This window comes from Rattus norvegicus, chromosome 8 (genome assembly GCF_021556685.1).
Source record: "Rattus norvegicus strain SHRSP/BbbUtx chromosome 8, alternate assembly SHRSP_T2T, whole genome shotgun sequence".
Lineage (NCBI taxonomy): Eukaryota > Metazoa > Chordata > Mammalia > Rodentia > Muridae > Rattus > Rattus norvegicus.
The window spans coordinates 118766633-118784428 of NC_141541.1; the positions used below are offsets into that span (position 1 = coordinate 118766633).

General features: G+C 47.0%; 1 protein-coding gene and 1 long non-coding RNA gene across 5 annotated transcripts; one reads left to right on the forward strand and one right to left on the reverse strand.

Moving 5' to 3' along the window:
- The first annotated feature begins 384 nt into the window (after positions 1 to 384).
- LOC120094267 (uncharacterized) lies at positions 385 to 3783 on the forward strand. The gene is made up of 3 exons (XR_015628076.1): positions 385 to 538; positions 1258 to 1565; positions 3427 to 3783. It is a non-coding gene; the product is annotated as an uncharacterized LOC120094267 (long non-coding RNA).
- Positions 3784 to 8471: 4688 nt separating this feature from the next.
- On the reverse strand, positions 8472 to 17568 carry Ccrl2 (C-C motif chemokine receptor like 2). Of its 4 annotated transcripts, none has more exons than XM_087562443.1 (3): positions 17300 to 17568; positions 10271 to 10385; positions 8703 to 9946 (listed from the first exon to the last, which is right to left on the reverse strand). In XM_087562443.1, the coding sequence occupies exon 3, from the start codon at positions 9933 to 9935 to the stop codon at positions 8862 to 8864; it is 1074 nt and encodes a 357-aa protein (XP_087418569.1). In that variant the 5' UTR covers positions 9936 to 9946; positions 10271 to 10385; positions 17300 to 17568; the 3' UTR covers positions 8703 to 8861. The 4 variants fall into 4 exon arrangements, with proteins under 4 accessions (NP_001101661.1, XP_087418569.1, XP_087418568.1 ...); XM_087562442.1 differs by lacking the exon at positions 17300 to 17568 and adding an exon at positions 10884 to 11006; XM_087562441.1 differs by lacking the exon at positions 17300 to 17568 and adding an exon at positions 10708 to 10747.
- Positions 17569 to 17796: the final 228 nt, after the last annotated feature.

Here is a 17796-nt window from a genome sequence, read left to right on the forward strand (position 1 = left end):
CTAGACTTAGCACATGGGGAATGGAAGAGAAATGGGGTGCCGGACAAGAGCTCTCAGCTTCTATTTCATCCCCATTATTTCAGTGCCAAATAAAGCCACGCGCCACAGTGTGAATGAAGCGGTGCAGCAGGACTCTGTCTTCCCCTTCATTTCCGGACCAGTAGCGGAACCTTCAGTTACTTGACTTTCAAGGCTCTCCTCTGCCCCTGCTGTGGTTAGAATAAGAAATGTCCCCGATAGGTTCATATATTTAAACAAGTGGTTCCGGTCACGGCAGTCTTTTAGAAGGTTGTAGAGTTTTCCGGACGTGGAATCTTGCTGGAGGAAGTGGGTCACTGGGGTTTTGTAGCCCGGTCCCACACAGCCCAACTCCACTTCCTGTCTGTTTTCTGGTTTCTGGTCTACCAAGAGTTGAGGCGGAAACCTGGCTGCACACTGCTGCTACCATGGAGCAGCCAGCGCCATTTCTACTTCTCCATGATGGGCTGGAACTATAAGCCACATGAAGACCTTCTTCCACCAAGTTGCTTTTTCTCAGGTATTTGGTCATAGCAACAGGAAAAGTAACTAGGAGCTGGAGAGATGGCTCAGCTGTTAAGAGTGTCTTCTGCTCTTCCAAAGGGTCCAAATTTGTCTCCCACTATCTGTAACTTTAGTTCCAGGGGATCTGACACCTCTGGCTTCCACAGGCACCTACACACGTCCACAGACAGGCAGACAGACAGGCAGGCACACACATGTAATAGACACATACAGAAAAAAATTAAGTATTTTAAACTATTTACAAATTGTTATGCGTCTGAGTATTTTTATGAATTTATATCTGCACACCACGTGCACACCCATGATGCCCTTGGAGGCCAGAAGATTGTGTCAGATCCTGTATAACTGGAGTTATGAATGGTTATGAAGCACCATGTGGATTCTGGAAATTGAACCTGAGTCCTTTGTAAGAGTCTCAAGTGCTCTTAACCACTAAGCCATCTTTCCAATCCAATACATATATGTTTATGTATATTTGTATATATATACACACATGTATGTATATCTATATAACTACATGTATACACATATGTATGCATGTGTATACATGTGTGTATAGGATAGTTATATAGATATACATATATACATACATGTGTATGTACATATATACATATATGTGTATATACACATTTATTTATATATGTATATACTCATATATATTTAAAAATGTAACAGTGGAATCATGGCTTAGTACCTATGTTGGACAATTCACAGCCACATGTAACTCCAGCTCCAGGAGGATTCAATACCCTTGATCTCAGTAGTCACCTGCATAGAGGATATTAGCAAATCGACGGCATCAGCTACGGGCATGAACACCACCCTGCTCCTTACACTGAAAGGGATAGTACTTCTGGCTTCGAGTGCCATGCCCCGAAATAGATTCTTAAAAGTGTTTCAATGGAGAGGAAGCAGTGGGTGGAAATACCAGAAGCCATGTCTGTATGATCCGGAGCCAGGAAGTTTGTCAGAACTGCTGTCTGTTAGGAAAGCATCTTGAGAGACCATGCTTCTTGACAAAGGTAAGGCCAAGAGTTCAGAGCCAAACAGCGCTGACTCAGTGAATGACTGTATGGGAGAGACTTGTTGAATTGGACAAGGGACATGTTTGGAGATGACAGATGGGCTCCAGGGGCACAGCGTCTCGAGGAAGGTATAGCTGTGGAGACCGTTTCTGACCATGACAGCTATGAAGTCTTCCTCCTCCTCCTCCTCTCCCTCCTCTTCCTCTTCCTCCTCCTCTCCTTCCTCTTCCTCCTCCTCCTCCTCTCCCTCCTCTTCCTCTTCCTCCTCCTCTCCTTCCTCTTCCTCCTCTTCCTCCTCCTCTTCTTCCTCTTCCTCCTCCTCCTCTACCTCTTCTTCCTCCTCCTCCTCTCCTTCCTCTTCCTCCTCTTCCTCCTCCTCTTCTTCCTCTTCCTCCTCCTCCTCTATCTCTTCTTCCTCCTCCTCCTCTCCTTCCTCTTCCTCCTCTTCCTCCTCCTCTTCTTCCTCCTCTTCCTCCTCCTCTCCTTCCTCTTCCTCCTCCTCCTCCTCTTCTTCCTCCTCTTCCTCCTCCTCTCCTTCCTCTTCCTCCTCCTCCTCTACCTCTTCTTCCTCCTCCTCCTCTCCTTCCTCTTCCTCCTCTTCCTCCTCCTCTTCTTCCTCCTCTTCCTCCTCCTCTCCTTCCTCTTCCTCCTCTTCCTCCTCCTCTTCTTCCTCCTCTTCCTCCTCCTCTTCTTCTTCCTCCCTTTCTTCCTCCCTTTCTTCCTCCTCTTCTCCTCCTCCTCTTCCTTTTCCTCTCCCTCCTCTTCCTCCTACTTGTTTGTTTGATTTGGTTTAGTTTAGATTTTTCAAGACAGGGTTTTTCTGTATAGCTCTGGGTGTCCTGGAACTCACTCTGTAGATCAGGCTGGCCTCAAACTCACAGATCTGCCTGCCTCTGCCTCCCAAGTGCTGTGATCAAAGGGGGAGTCACCACTGCCTTTAATAATGCCAGTCAGGCTATGGAGCCTTAATAGTGGTATCCAGGATGTAAGGATGGCCACCCTTGGTTGGCATTCCTGTCCTCTGGTAACAATGATCCAGGAAAGTTGTCTGCCTGGGGGGAAAGTATGTGGAAAGAGGACAGGGATCCCTAAATGCAAGGTAGCTGAGGGGAAAGCTGGAAGGCAGTGGGGATGATAGTCAGGGGGCATCATGGTCCTCCTATTTATTTATTTATTTATTTATTTATTTATTTATTTATTATAAGTACACTGTAGCTGTCTGCAGACACACCAGATCTCATTACAGATGGTTGTGAGCCACCATATGGTTGCTGGGATTTGAACTCAGGACCTCTGGAAGAGCAGTCAGTGCTCTTAACCGCTGAGCCATCTCTCCAGCCCCATCATGGTCCTCCTAAGAGAGGTCCTGAGCACCCATGGGTCTATTTCTTGACAATTAAATAGGAATGACCCTTGAATATTATAGGATGCAGGGACTCTTGGCTAAGTCAGGGGAAGATAGGGAAAAAAAAAGAAGAGGAAAGTCATTCTCCTGGCTTCTTGACATTTATGTCTGATCTTTGCCTTTAGAAAACCTAAACAAAACAATGTTTTCTCGGTCTACGATTTTACCTCTCACTCCTTATCTTAAACGTTGGATTTCTCAGAGCTTAATTAGGTTATCTTCACATCAGTAAAACAATAAAACAAGAACTAAAACAGAAACCCCTTTGCTTCCATGTTCTCTTTGTTGAGCCGAGGGCGTTGTTTCCTGGTGGCACGCCAACATTGGAAAATAGTCGGCTGTCCAGATACAGTGAGCGTCCACCCTCTATGGAGCAGGAGGCAGGGGGAAAAGGAAGGCAAGGCAGACCCAGCCCAGAGCCACAGTGTGAAAACACATCACTGTCCTCCATAGATTAACCTGGAAGAGTCCAGCCTTTCTCAGCCCGCCACGACCCACCCGTCTTCTACCTCCAGTTCACAGAGCGGTCTGAAGAAAGCCAAGAGTGGCCCATCAGGCATCTCCTCTGTTGTGAACCAGACTTTGTGAGAGAAAGCCATGCCCTTCCCATCTTCCTTCAAAGGAAAGAGCCTACTAACAGTAACGAGACTTCAAGCCAACTGACCCGTTGCTGGCAGGGCTGGCTGTGTAGGAAGCCCCGGTGCCTATGAATGCCCTGATACCCATGGTGAATGTAAGGGTAAAATGTTTCCAGGTTCTTGACCTCTTAACCAAAGAACAGAAATTAAAAACCGATACAAATTTACAAAAGTCACAAGGAAACGTCATTTAAAGTAAAAGGATAGAAAAGACCAGAATACACTACAAGAATCCATGGGCCTCACGAGTGGAGGTGCTCAAGGGCCCCGATTATTGTTGGGACTTCCTTTTACTGGATTAAAAGAAGGAAGGCTTTGGTGACCAGGGGAATCTTGAGGGTGGTTCTCTGATTTGACTGGCAGGTTAAGTCATATGATCATTTTTCTACTGTGCATGCCTCTTCCCAAAATGCATCTGATTTTAATCAAGTGCTTGCCCACTTAGACACAGTATCAAGGGCAGAGGGAGACGTACTTGGGAAGAGGTGCGCTCAGTGGGAAGTGTCTCCATCAGACTGGTGTAAGGGGCATGTTCTTGGTTGCTAATTGATATAGGATGGTCCAGCCCACTGTGGACCATTCCATCCCTGGACAGGTAGTCAGGAGCTATCTAAGCAACATTAGGATGTATGAGGAATACTTTTGAACAGAAACTGTCGGAGTTTGATAGAGATGAGAAATATACCCCATTATTCAGAGAGGGGTGTGTGTGTGGCCTGATGATGGTGAGGTCTGAGGTTGTTGGGTGAATTGTTCAGTGAGAGGCGTGTGTGCACAGCATGTGCAGGCAAAGGAGCAAGGCTGCCATGTGTGTTATTAAAAGGTAGGCATGCAAACCCAAGGGGAGTCCTGGGTTACTAAACCATTCCCTACGCTTCTCTACTTCACCCCACACGAGGCATGCCGCTATGCTGAAATAACTCATAAGATGTTTCACAGTGTCATTTTTAGAGAGGTGAGAGGGCTCTGGGGCCGCTGCACAGCCTTTAGAGGTGTCCTTGTTACCTGGAGCTGTTGTTAGCTTCAGAATGTGTGTCCTGACAACCCCTAGCAAGCCACATCCAGGCTCGCAGTAGAGACAAGCTAGGACGATGGTGATGGCAGAACCACATCCTAACCCAGATTGCTCCTTAACATGCTCAACTCAAACCCTCGTATGAGAACCCACAAAGACAAAGGACATTGGTTCTCTTTGTTCTTTCCAACCAATGTGGTCACATTAAACACCCCTCCCCCCATTACTTGTTTGTTTAATTGACTTGTTGAGGACAGATGACCAAGCCTGGTTTGTCAGGGGTCTGTCAGGGCTCAGGCTCTGATCCACATAAATCGAGTAACACAGTGACAACCCCCACCTGAGTCTATACTGGGTCCTGGCATGAGGTTCGGGTTTAAATAGAGGGTAAGGGCTCTGTCTAACCGAGAGGTCCTAGCCAAGGTGTGGTCCCACACGGATCGCTGTCTCCAGGCCAGTCTGTCCTGCAAGGTGGTCTAACAAGTGTTTGGAATTGTGTGAAATCTCTTCCCAGAGGACAAGATGCCCGTCCGGCTCCCAGTTCTCTATCACGAGAACTCCCTGAGGAGATGCCAATTCCCGTCATTGTTTCAATAGTCTGATAGCCAAAGGGATAGAGGCACAGGTCTTCATTCCTGCTGGGATGGTCACACCCTTTCCTAGAGAGCTGGAACGATGGACACAGGAAGATCTGTCTTCCTATGGCTGTCATGGTAAGGGTGAAGGCTGACAGCTAGCCCAGGTCTCTGCCTTAACGACCTCAGGATTCCACAGTGACGAGCCTTCCTCACAGACAGAGCCAACCAGAAGTTTCTTCTACTGGCAAAAGAGAAGCGCTATGTTTTTAACTATACTAGTCATTTTCTGTTTGTTAGGGTTTTTTTTTATTATAGCATTTGTGGAAATAGGAAAGCTAGTGCTATTTTTAATTTTATTACATTTTTATGACTCTGTGTACTGAAGCACAAATATAGAAGTCAGGGGACAACTTGGAGTTGGCTTTCTCCTTCCACTCTGGATCTAGGGACTCAAGGAGGGTCACCAGCTTGGTGGTTGTCACCTTTATCATCTGAGCCATCTTACTGGGCCTCAAGTATTGTTTGTGTTTTTGGGGAACAGTCCTCTTGGTCCAACGCAGAAGAAAGGCCTTGTAGACTTGAGTTCTGAGTACACCACACCCATTCTTGAATCTCAGCACCCGTCTTCCTTACGGCTCCCATTAGAGTTTCTGGGTCCTCCCACTTCCTGAATTTTCATCCCGGAAGTTTGACAAGACCCTCCTTTGAGTTCATCCTCATCAGTAAATATGAGAGAATTATGTGATTTCCTCTGAGCTTCTGTCTGACATAGAACAGAAGTGAATGGAGGATATAGAACTACTTCCTAATCTGTGATGAGATTATATTCCTGATCTCCCCAAAGCTCTTGCATATATATAAGATACTTTCTCCCTGAGTCTTTGTCTCTCTGTCTCTGTCTCTGTCTCTGTCTCTGTCTCTTGCAACTGTGCTCCTTGTAGAGTTCTGTCCCCGCTCTCCTCCTTAGTCAGGGGGGTCCTCCCTTGTGCTGCTTGGAAACTCTATTTGAGTATGTGATGGAAACTTGAGCAGCAGAGGACCCTAGGCTGTCCCAGAGACAGGCTGCACTAACACATTGGAGTGCCTCGGAGGCTTTTAAAATCAGCCACATTGGAGTACAGTTGACGCAGGATAGAATGCAATGCTAGTGAAAACAATAATGCCCCAATAATGAACACATCCACCAGACTCCTCATTGCCCTCGTGCCTTTTGCAGTGAATCCCACATGCCTCCTAGCTAAGCATCCTTAGTAACCATGGCTTCAGCCACTAAGGATTAGATCGTGCTTTCTAAAAATTTGTCCAAATAAAAATAACAATTAACACGTTGGGAATTAAAATATATAACTGAGCAGAAGTCATCTTTTGCTCAGTCTTTGAAGACTTCATGCATGAAGCTGTGTGATTCCACAGTCTGCAGCTCTTTCTCCGTCCATCTGTTGAGGGACCTGGGGATCGAGGACAGCTTGTATGTATAGATACAGCTCATGTGAAAGTCTGTGGGAAAGTGTATACAGCCATGTTTCCAATTTCAGTGTTCTTGGGTAAGCATTTATAAGGGGGTGACTGGTGACTATATATTTAACTTTTTAAGAAACTTCTATCTCAGGGTGATGGTTGTGCATGCCTTTGATCCCAGCACTCAGGAGGCAAAGACAGGCGGAGCTCTGAGTTCAAAGCCAGCCTCCCTGATCTAGAGAGTGAGTTCCAGGACAGCCGGGGCTACACAGAGAAATCCTGTCTCGAAAAACAAAGGAAAATAAATCTCTTTCCAAACTGGTTGTGTCATTTTTATATTCCCACCAGCAGTGTACAGGAATTCCAATTTTACTTTCTTGGAGACATTTAAAATGCCACCATCCTTTCATTGTATATGTGTGTCTATGTGTGTGTGTGTGTGTGTGTTCTTGTGTGTGTGCATGAATGTGTGTGCATGTGTGTGCTTGTGTGTGCACGAATGTGCATACATGTGTGTTTGCATGTGTGTGCGTGCGTGTGTGCTTGTGTGTGTACATGAGTGGTGCATGTATGTGCATGAGTGTGCCTGTGTGTGTGCGTTTGCACACAAGCACAAGCACATGTGTGGAAGACAGAGGACAACTTTCAGAGCCAGTTCTCTCCTCTTGCCTTCACGTGGGTTCCAGGGACTGAGCTGAGCTTACCAGGTTTACACAGCAAGGGCCTCTCTACACACTGAGCCACCTTGCTGCCTGGCCTTTATTTCTTTTCCTTCTGCTATGATGGTGACTGACATTAACCTATGCCATGGAGAATCCTTCGTCCTGGGAAGGATCCCTGGAAGGATGCCCTAGTTATACTCTTTGCTTGCCCATCTTGCCTCCAACTCACTTTGAGGCCTGTAGCCCCATTACAGCTCCAAAAGAAGATCTGTGGCCACAAGCCCTCAGCTCCGACAGAGTGTGGAGTCCAGCTCTGAACACTAACACAGAAAGAGGAGACACGCATAGATCTCCATACTCTGAGACCTGTAACCCTGGGCAAAGAGCTGGCCTCCGGCTGACTGGCGGTTGGGAGCCTCCGAGTGTACCTCTGCTTCAAAAGGAAGTGGGACCTTATTTGTAGTCACAGGCTCTTGCTTGAGGCCTGAGGGATGTGTTACGTTTCAAAGGTCACAGTGCTCCTTCACTCCAACATTTCTAAACGTACTTTCACCATCTGCTCTTGTTAAATATCCTAAGACACCAGAGCCTTCACGGTACAGACGCTAAAACCTTGGAGGACTCGAGGGCTGGGAGAACCAGAAAGCTTGAGTATAGTTGTGCAGTCAAGAGAGCCGAGTGGGTTCCACAGGACCAATCACATCACCTTTGGTTTGCACAGCTACGGGACAGCCCATTCTTCTCATGACCTGCAGAGCATGTGCCTGGGAAATTGTTTCCATTCTAATGTGTGCTTCTAACTTAGAATGCGGTCAAATTGGGTTTAGGGACTCTCTTGTCCTTTAGAGACAGGGTCTAATGAATCCAGGCTGGCCTAGAACTCCCTATGTAGTCAAGGGTGACCTTGAAGTTCTGATCTTTCTGTTTCCACCTCTTGAATTGCGCCGAAATTAAGATGTGCATCACTAAGTAGTAAGCACACTTTAACCTCAGCACTCCGGAGACAGAGGCAGACACATCTCTGAGTTCAAGGCCAGCGTGGACTACAAAGAGAGTTCCAGAACAGCCAGGGCTATGCAAAGAAACCCTGCCTAGAAACAAAACAAAACAAAACAAAACAAAATGGACATGGTCTGGCTGTGTTGCCCAGGTTATGCTTGCATTTGTGAGAGTCCTTCTGCCTCAGCCTTCTGGAGTGCTGGGATTAGAGGCTTGTATCACTGTGGTTCACAGTTACTGGGAGGTTGGCACTCAGGGCCTCTGGGGCCAGCGACCTCTGGGTTTGCACATCCGTTTTACCACTTTATAGTTCTGTGACTTTGGACAATTACCGAGCTTCAGAAGGGGACCCACCCACAACGACACTGTGGACAAGCGCTAAAGAGGAAGAGTGGAATTCACCTTTATAAATAGCTCAGCCCTGCGCCAGAGAGTAGTAAATATTCATTAACAAGCCCCCTTTCCTCTTATATTCTATTTTTATACAAACATATAAAAATTACATAAAACGATGTGAGGAGGAGACAAGGATCCGTGTTTATATATCCTGCCTTTGAGGCAAAGTACCGTACAGTTCAATGGGCCTGCTGTGACCTTCCCTTGGCGTCTCTTGCTGAGAGTCCCTACCACTTTGAAATGGGAGATCATTACACCGTGGGAACAGGCTGCAGAGATAGCTCCTAAAGGCCTTGTCGAGAAGCAAATAGAGGAGCGGGTTGACACAGCAGTGGGTGGTCGCAATGAGCTGTGTGACCTGGGTGCTTGCGTCCAGGTAGTAGCTGCTCTTGTCATCCTGCAGGGACAAGTGTTCCTGGAGAGCAGACAGGAAAAGCACAACATTGTAGGGGGCCCACATCAAAAGGAACACACCCGTTATGACAAGAGCAGCCTTGCGGAGGTCGCACTGCCTCTCCCTGAAGTTCTGCGCTGTCCTCATTTGCCTGCAGCAGAATATAAAAACCAGCAGAGGAAAAACAAGTACCAAGATGTTCATCTTTGAAGTCAGAACATACTTCCAGATCGGTGCTTCAATTGTCAAGAAGTGAGGTTTGCCAAAGCCGCACTTGTGTTTCTGTCTTTCCATCCGAGGCTCGTAAAACACAGCTTCGGGCAAAGAGAGTGCGGCAGCCACAGCCCATGCCAGGACACACGTAACAATACCACCAGACACCGTTGTGAAGATGGAGGACAGTCGCCCTTGGGAAAACACCCTGTATCCTTGTACAAGGAGGAGGATGTTGCAAAGCGTCTCGCTGTACAAGCCCATGGAGTGGAGTCCAACAAGAACTTTACAAGTCTCATTGCCCGGGCTTTCCCCATGTGCGGCAGTATGTGCCCAGAATGGCAGGGGAAGCAGGAAACACAAATTTGAAAGTGCGAGGTTTAGAAAGTAGATGTTCCCCGGATTCCTGAGTCCTCTGTATTTCGCCAAGATAAATACTGCCAACGTGTTGTCCAGGAGACCCACGGCAAACACAGTGCAGCAGAAGTGCAGCGCCTGCTGGGCGGAGAGGAACTCGGGGGTGGGAACTTGGTCTGTCCCACTGTTGTCCAGGTCATCCTCTATGAGGACATCATACTCATCCTCTGGGGCCACTGTGTAATTATCCATCGGAGGCTGCCCTGTGGGGAAACCAGAGGTTATGTTTCCCGTCCATCCTACAGCAAAACACTGAAAGTAAATATGCCCCCACACCCCGAGAGTGGCGGCTATACTCAGGCTATTAGTTGAGCACCCAGGGACCGAGTTGCTAGTGTGGCAGAAGCTGCCTGGCACAGGAGGAGTCAGGGACGTTAAAATCACTTAAGTTCTTTGGTTGAAATGAAACGCTAAATGGGAGACAGGATCTGAGAAATCAAAGAGTTAAAAACAACCAGACACTGGTTTAATCTAGAGAAGTTGGTGCCCGCCCACTTCCCAAGTATTCAAAAAAAACGGTTCCTTACCTTGCTCACTGCCTAAAACAGCGTGGTCGAGGCAGGCGGCTTGATATTTTTCTCTCGGGGGATATAAACAGATGTTTGCAAAAGTGAAACTGCGCTGGTCAAGCACTCGGACAAGCTGGCGAGATAAAGATAACCATTTGACTGGGTTCCCGAGGGTGGGGAAGGGTGCAGCCCAATGATCTATCATCCAGGGGGCTGTGGGAACACTGGGGTCAGAAAAACACCACTTCCTTCTGAACAGCCTGGTCTTGACCCGGAGGAGCCAGAGAAGACACTGTTTATCCCTCTGAGGCTCCCACGTCCAGGCACAGCTTTCAAGGGCCAGCTGGAATCAAGTTCTGAAAGTCTCTCTCAGGAGCCTCTGTCAGCCGCAGAGAAACTGAGAAGTTGTTTTCGGCTCTCCCTCTCCCGGTATCCCATGTTTGATTTCTCTGTACCTCTTAGCCGGGTGACCTCCAGGCTTTCTCGGATAAGGACACTAACTCACGCCTGCTTCCAGTGATAATACGAGCGTGATGTCAGAAGCTGAGGCGTACAGCCCCACCCCCTGGCTTCTGACATAAGTTCCCTGAGTAGATAGCAGCTTCCCGAGCACAAAAGTGTTCATACTCACCAGAGACCGGGGAAGCAAGTGGTATCAGTAGGGATGGAGGTTGGGGACTGAATGGGACAGAAAAAGGAGTGTTGCTGAACATAATCAAGACTGCTGTGGGCATTCCCTACATCAGAAAGGAAAGAATGTCGCAAGCAGCTGGAAGGAAGCAGTTGATGCTGGGACACTTGATGTAGCTGACCCCGCTCAGGGGAAGCCCCAGGGGGAAAATCCTAAGTGAGGATATGTGGGACAAGGTCAGGTGGAAGGTTGGTGGGGAGGGGTCAGGAGGAGAAGGGTGCCGTTTAAAGAGGGGTATCCCAAGAAGAAAAGGAACTTCAAAGGACTGGGGGGGAAGGCGTGTATGAAATGCCCTTAGGTCAGCGACTCTGTGAAGCTACGAATGACCTAATCTGGGGAGTAGTCGATGTCTGATTTAGGCACGTCCTTTGCAGTATCAGCAACACACGTTATAGGTATATAAAAACAGAAATGGATAATGAGGAGACCAGTAAGAAAGCACAGAAAGGGGGGTTGGGGATTTAGCTCAGTGGTAGAGCGCTTGCCTAGGAAGCGCAAGGCCCTGGGTTCGGTCCCCAGCTCCAAAAAAATTAAAATATATATTAAAAAAAAAAAAAAGCACAGAAAGAAAGGAGCCCAGATGAGCAACTGAGCATTAAGTTCCAAACATCTTGGAAGCTAAGACAGAAAACGCACGTTGGCGCAGGGAGAACCCAGAACGGAGGAGCGTCCCAATAAGGTCTCTCCTCCCCTAGTGGGGAGCATCTGTGATTCAGTGGGAACCTCCAGGCCCTTGGATGCTCTGTCTACCTGTGGACAGGGCTATCGTCCAGGGTCCTCTGAGATGTCGCCTTCCTGAGATCTACCTTCTGCAGCTAGATATCCCGGAGCCACACCATGACACCTGGCCTATGTATGAGTAAGCTAAGTAGCTCATAGTTCAGTCCTAGACAGGGGGCAGATTCACGAGCATTCGCGCAGCTCATTAGATGGTAAGGAGTGGAGGCGATAGTAGGCCGCCTATGTGCCCTGTATGCTTTGTGTCACACAGTGATGGCAAATTAAAATCTCTCCAGGGAAAGGACTGGTGTGTAAATTCAAGATCACTCCAGCTTCTCTATCGGTGTGGCCTTCACTCGCAGGATTGCCCTATTTTGGTTTGATTCCCAACCTTCTGCCTGTCCACATTCAGGCCATAGGATGTCTTTTTTCAAATAGGCATACAAGATAACGTGTTTCTTTATGGCATAGTCGTGCATGTGTGTCACTATTCTTTTCTTATTCATCCCCAGTAACACTGCTCTGCCTATTTCCCTGTCCCTTCCTGTCGGTCCTCTTTCTACTCCGAGACTCTTTCTCCTTCTGCCTTCATGGCCCATGTTTTCCATCATAACTTTTTTCTCTTGTTCTTTGCCTAAGATCTCTTCCTCCCCTCTTGGCCCCCTTTCTCATCTCATCAGCCTCTCAGTCTCTTTCTCTCTCTTTCTCTGACACACACATGCACATACATATACACACATGCGCACATATGCATGCATACACATGTGCTCATACATGTGCACACATATGCACATATACACATGCGCATACACAGGCACACACACATGTGTGTGCACACGTGCACACATGCACACACATGCATACAGACAAGTATACACACATGCGTACACACTTAGGTCTAGATTCCACATATAAAATATGCAAATGGGTCCTTCTGGGTTTGGCTTGGTTCACTTTACATCATGATTTTCAGTTTCAGTTTCCTGCAAATGTAATAGTTTTAATTTTCCTTTATGGCCGACAGTGCCTCTGAAGTCTGACATCATAGAGTCACTTGATCATCTACACAGGAATGGGTTACATGGTAGTTCTATTTTTAGTTTTGTTGTTGCTTGTCCATTTTTGAGGAACTTCTACTCTGGTGTTCATTTTTATTTTAACTTTTTGCCACTACTGGGGATTGAGCCTAGAACCACATGCACATTGGTCAAGTGACCTGTCCCTGAGTGACCTCCCGATTGTCACACTGACTCTGTCATGGCTATAACAGCATACATTCCCACTAGGAGTATAAGGTTCCTCTTTTCTCACATCGTCACCGGCGTTCGTTGTTTTCTTTAAGGCTATGGGAAAGAAGAAAGTACACCTCTGACCCAAAGGCCTGTGGGAAGCTTTGTCATCTGTAAGACACAGAGCAGGGGCATCCTCTTATCAACTTTCCATCAGTGTGACACAGTATTTGAGGCAATAAACTTTAAAAAGGAGGACAAGCTTAGTTTGACTTCCAAAAGTTTCAGTCCATGGTCACTCACCCCTTTGCCTCTGGGATTGTGACAGGGCAGAGCATTGTGGTGGGAGCTCATGGCTGAGAAAGCTATTCCTCTAATGTTAGCTGGAAGGAGGGGAGGAGGGACTCGGATCCTAATATTTCCTTCAAGCACAATTCCCAGCCACCCCATTTCCTTCTGCCACCCCACTTCTACCTTTTAAAGGCCCTACTACCTCTTAAAGTACCCAGACTGAGGACTTTTTTTGCACACGAGTCTTGAGGTGGCCTTTTCTGAAACCACAGCATTCGTCCTTGTGACAGCAAAGCACCTTCTCTAGCTGGTTTGAGGCTCACAAGCCTTAGTGTTGAAGGTCCGAGTTCCTCCTAAACACCGTAACTCAGCCCTGCTATCGGTCTAAGATGCTATCACATGTACTGACTCTCATGTGATCACCCATTCACTCAACAAACATTTCTATGGTGCCTAGCATGTGCTCATCCCCACTCTAGATGCAGGACAGAAAACCAGTGAACAAAGGAGGCAAAAATCCTGATCTTCGGAGAGCTCCTAGTCAACAGATAAAAACAAAAATAGGTCCATTGTATTGGAAGTTGGTAGCCAAGGGGGTCTTCAGGGAAAAGTAATGAGAGGAAGACTAGAAGTGTTAGGAGATTTGCAGTGAGACACAGCCTGGGTGAGGATGGGCAGGGAAGCTGCAAAGGACTAGGACCCATAAACAACACTCATTGTATTATGTTTCCTGTTACAACGTTCTTACTTCAGAGGAAGCAGTGCTCTCACCAAAGATGCAGAGACACTCCTTACAGGCCACTTTCTATTCAAATATGTATTATATGTTTGTACACATAACATACATTACATATTTATACATAACACATATATTTATATGCTCATATACACCTATATTATTATCAATGTATTATTATTTTTATTTTATTAATTATTTATCAATATGAGATTTATGTATAAACACTTTGATTATATGTTATTAATAATATTAACTATGTAATTAATTACATAAATCAATAATTAATAACTAACCATAAAAATTAACTATTTGATTTAATTAATAAAATATTGGTTATTTTATTAATGATTCATTATTAATTATTTACAGAATTGACAATATATTACTCATATGTGCACGATTATATGCTATATTAATTTTATATATAATTACATATAGTTAATATAATATATGACATATGTATAAAGTTCTCTCACTGTGTAACCCTGTCTGACCTGGAACTTGCTTGCTAGATAAACCAGGCTGGCCCTGAACTCACACAGTCCTGCCTGCCTCCGCCAGTGCTGGGATTGAAGACATGTGCCACCATTCCTGGCTTAACTTGGTTTAAAAAGCAAAGGATATAGTGCACAGCCATCCGTAGAGAAGGACCCTGGACATCTTCCAATCCCCCTTTTTGGATGCTCCATGTCAGCCTCTGAGCGTAATCTTTTATATACAATGTCTCTTGTTCAAGTTGCTGCCCTGCTTTCTGACTGACACATTGTATTCAGCTTGAGACAGGGTGGAGGATGCTAGGGAGAGGAGTGCTGGAGGTGTCAGCGGCCTGCCTTGATAATGAGAGATGGGTACTTGTTTCTTAAGAATATCATAATTTAATGTACTCCTTTCAAATATCTATTTTCTCATATTTGTCTATCATCTATCTATCTATCTATCTATCTATCTATCTATCTATCTATCACCCATCTATGTAACTATCACTTACCTCCCTAGTTATCTATCCATTACTGAGCAGGAGACTGGAAGAGTAAATAGTCATGATTTGTAATTTCAGGGTCATTTCTTTGTGCCCTGGAGATGGGACAAGATAAGGAAAAATATTGAAAGTTGAGGTGGGCTGTGGCATTTTCTTGTCTATTGCCACGTGGGGCTGACTTTCCGTGAAAAAGAACACTGAAATCAAGAGTCAGCCTCTGGATCAGATTCCTTTGATCTTATCTGATCAGAGCCTTGAGGGGCAGAAGCAGGCACAGAAAGCTTGTTGCGCAAGGCCTTCCAGCAGACCTCTCTGTAGGGGATAGAACAAGGCAGCACCAGGAAGAAGCAGTGGCTGCAACGTGCTAACACTTGAATCCTCAGTTGGTCCTACATGAGGTGTGGACTGGGGTGGCTCCAGAAAGCTGTCCTGGATTTTGGTGACCAGTCCAGGTTCCTGAAATTCCATTGTCTCCTGGGAGATGTCAGCCTGGAGGACAGATTAAGGGCAGCAGGCACAATGGTCCTGAAGAGGGCACCTGGGAAGGCACCACAGCATCCTCTGTGACCCTGAGGATCTCTAGACTTTCTAAAAATTGTGTTTACCCAAAGTGACAAGAAATGGAAACGAAAATTTCCAAACCCAGTGTGTTGTAAGTCCAGGGAACCCAACCCAGGGTGAGAGCCCATTAAAAGAGGAAGTCACATGTCCTGTGAGGCCCTGATCATTTGGCTGGCTGCTGTCATCCGTGTGTAGAGAAAGGTCAGAGAGAAACTGAGATGCCCCTCCCAGTGCCACTCCTCCATCTCCCCTTTTTTGTCCCTCAGAAGTTAGTCACTCTCTGGTTTTCACAGGGTTGGGTTGGGTGGGCCAGGCCCAGACCCAATATTAACCAGATCTGGCATGAATAAGATGTTAACAAAAGCAATATAGGGGTCGGGGAAATGGCTTAGTCAGTTCCCAGATCCCATGTGAAAAAGATACAGGCATGCTGGTAGCACAAGCTGATAGAACCCAGGTTCTCCCTGTCCAGCCAGCTGAAACAGAAGTTCCGGGTCAGTGAGGGATCCTGTCTGGAAAAGTAGAGTGGAAAGTGTCCTGAGGAACTACATCCAAGATTGACCTCTAGCTTCCTCTGACATGCCTGTAAAAACTGCCCACAGGGGACATGCACACACAAAAGCATTAGTATTCAAAAAAGTTTCTTTAGGAGCTGGGAATATAGTTTAGTGACAAAGTACTTGTCTAGAATGCATAGATTCTATTCCCAGCAACACACACACACACACACACACACACACACACACACACACACACAGAGAGAGAGAGAGAGAGAGAGAGAGAGAGAGAGAGAGAGAGAGAGAGATCTTTCAATATAATGTGACCCATTTAATTATGTAAGGCAAGGGACAAGGGCTCCTCTGATTGGCTGTGTTGGATCCTTTTCAGGCCCTTGTGAGCCAAGCTGGGCACTGTGAAGACCTTGCATTCCTCTTTTCTGCCTCCTCCAGGGTCAGGCCCTGAAGCTCCTCAGAGGCTATTACTGCCTCTCCTGTCCCAGGACTAACAACCTCCAAGAACTCGATTTCTCGATTTGAGCCAGCTCCTATCTGCCCAGAATCTACAACCTGTGTTCTCCATCTTGTCTCAAATGACTCAGACACAACCTCTGGGAAGACTGCTGGGAAAGGGCTCTCATCCCCGTGAGCCAAGACCTCTAAGCCACAAGGCTAGTCCTGGGCTTTTCGAGGAGCGCTGGACCTGGGGACTGAAAGAGTGCTTTTGGGGAGGAAGGGAAATCTGCACACCAGGATCAAGGAAGGACAAACCAGGCAGGGGCCGGAGCTCAGCCTTTCGGACTTCATCCTGTTTCATCTACTTTTATTCCTATTTCACGTCTCTGCAGCTCTTGACGCTGCTGGCGCTTCTGACTCCTCCTAGAATCTCCCCTCCATGAAGTACGCGTGCATGTGTGCGTGCGTGTGTGCGTGCGTGTGTGCGTGCGTGTTGTCGTCAAGTATTCATATGGAGGCCAGAGGACAACCTTGGGTGACAATTTTTGCAAGCCATCATCATTTTCTTTTTCTTTTTTTTTTCTCTGAGCTGGGGACCGAACCCAGGGGCCTTGTGCTTGCTAGGCAAGCCACTGAGCTAAATCCCCAACCCCCACCATTTTCTTTTGGAGACACCGTTTCTCATTGGCCTAGAGCTTGCCAAGTGGGCTAGGCTGGCGGCCAGTAAGCCCCAGGGATCGCCTATCTCTCCCTTCCCAGGACCGATTGCCAAAACCACGACTGGGTTCTGGGGATCAAACTCAGGTTCTTCTGTGTGCAAGGCGAGCCCTTTACCCACTATGCTCTATCTCCAGACACTTTTTCCTTGTTCTTTTGCTACCTACCTACAGGCTCCAGGTTCTGTCTGCGTCGTTTTTTCCACTGCCGCGGTGCCCGCTTACCACGTGTAGACCGAAACTCAGTTACTCTGTCGAATTAATTGCCTGTAGCACCGGCTTCCCTGGTATCGCCTGGGTGTCTCTCAGGACTCCTAACTCAGTCAGTGTTGAGAGTTGAAGCCCTCTTCCTGTACCTTAAAATCGGTGCTCTTCATTTCATGAGGTTGGGAGCCCCGCCTTGGCCTCCCAGCTTTCCTTAAGTCCACGCCCTGATCGTTATTCGTCCTCCACCCTCGTCACATTTAGAGCCATTAACTTCTCCTTCAGGGTCCCTGGCTCAAGACTTCCACTATGCTCTGGAAGCTGCACTGCCCACACCTCCATCCTGACCTCCGTCTCTACCCTGCCTGTCACAACACAGACTCCAGATTCAGTGCTAAACGGTGTTAGGACCTCTTCCCACCCAAGGTCCTCCAAGTCACCTCTCTTCTGCATCCCAGCCT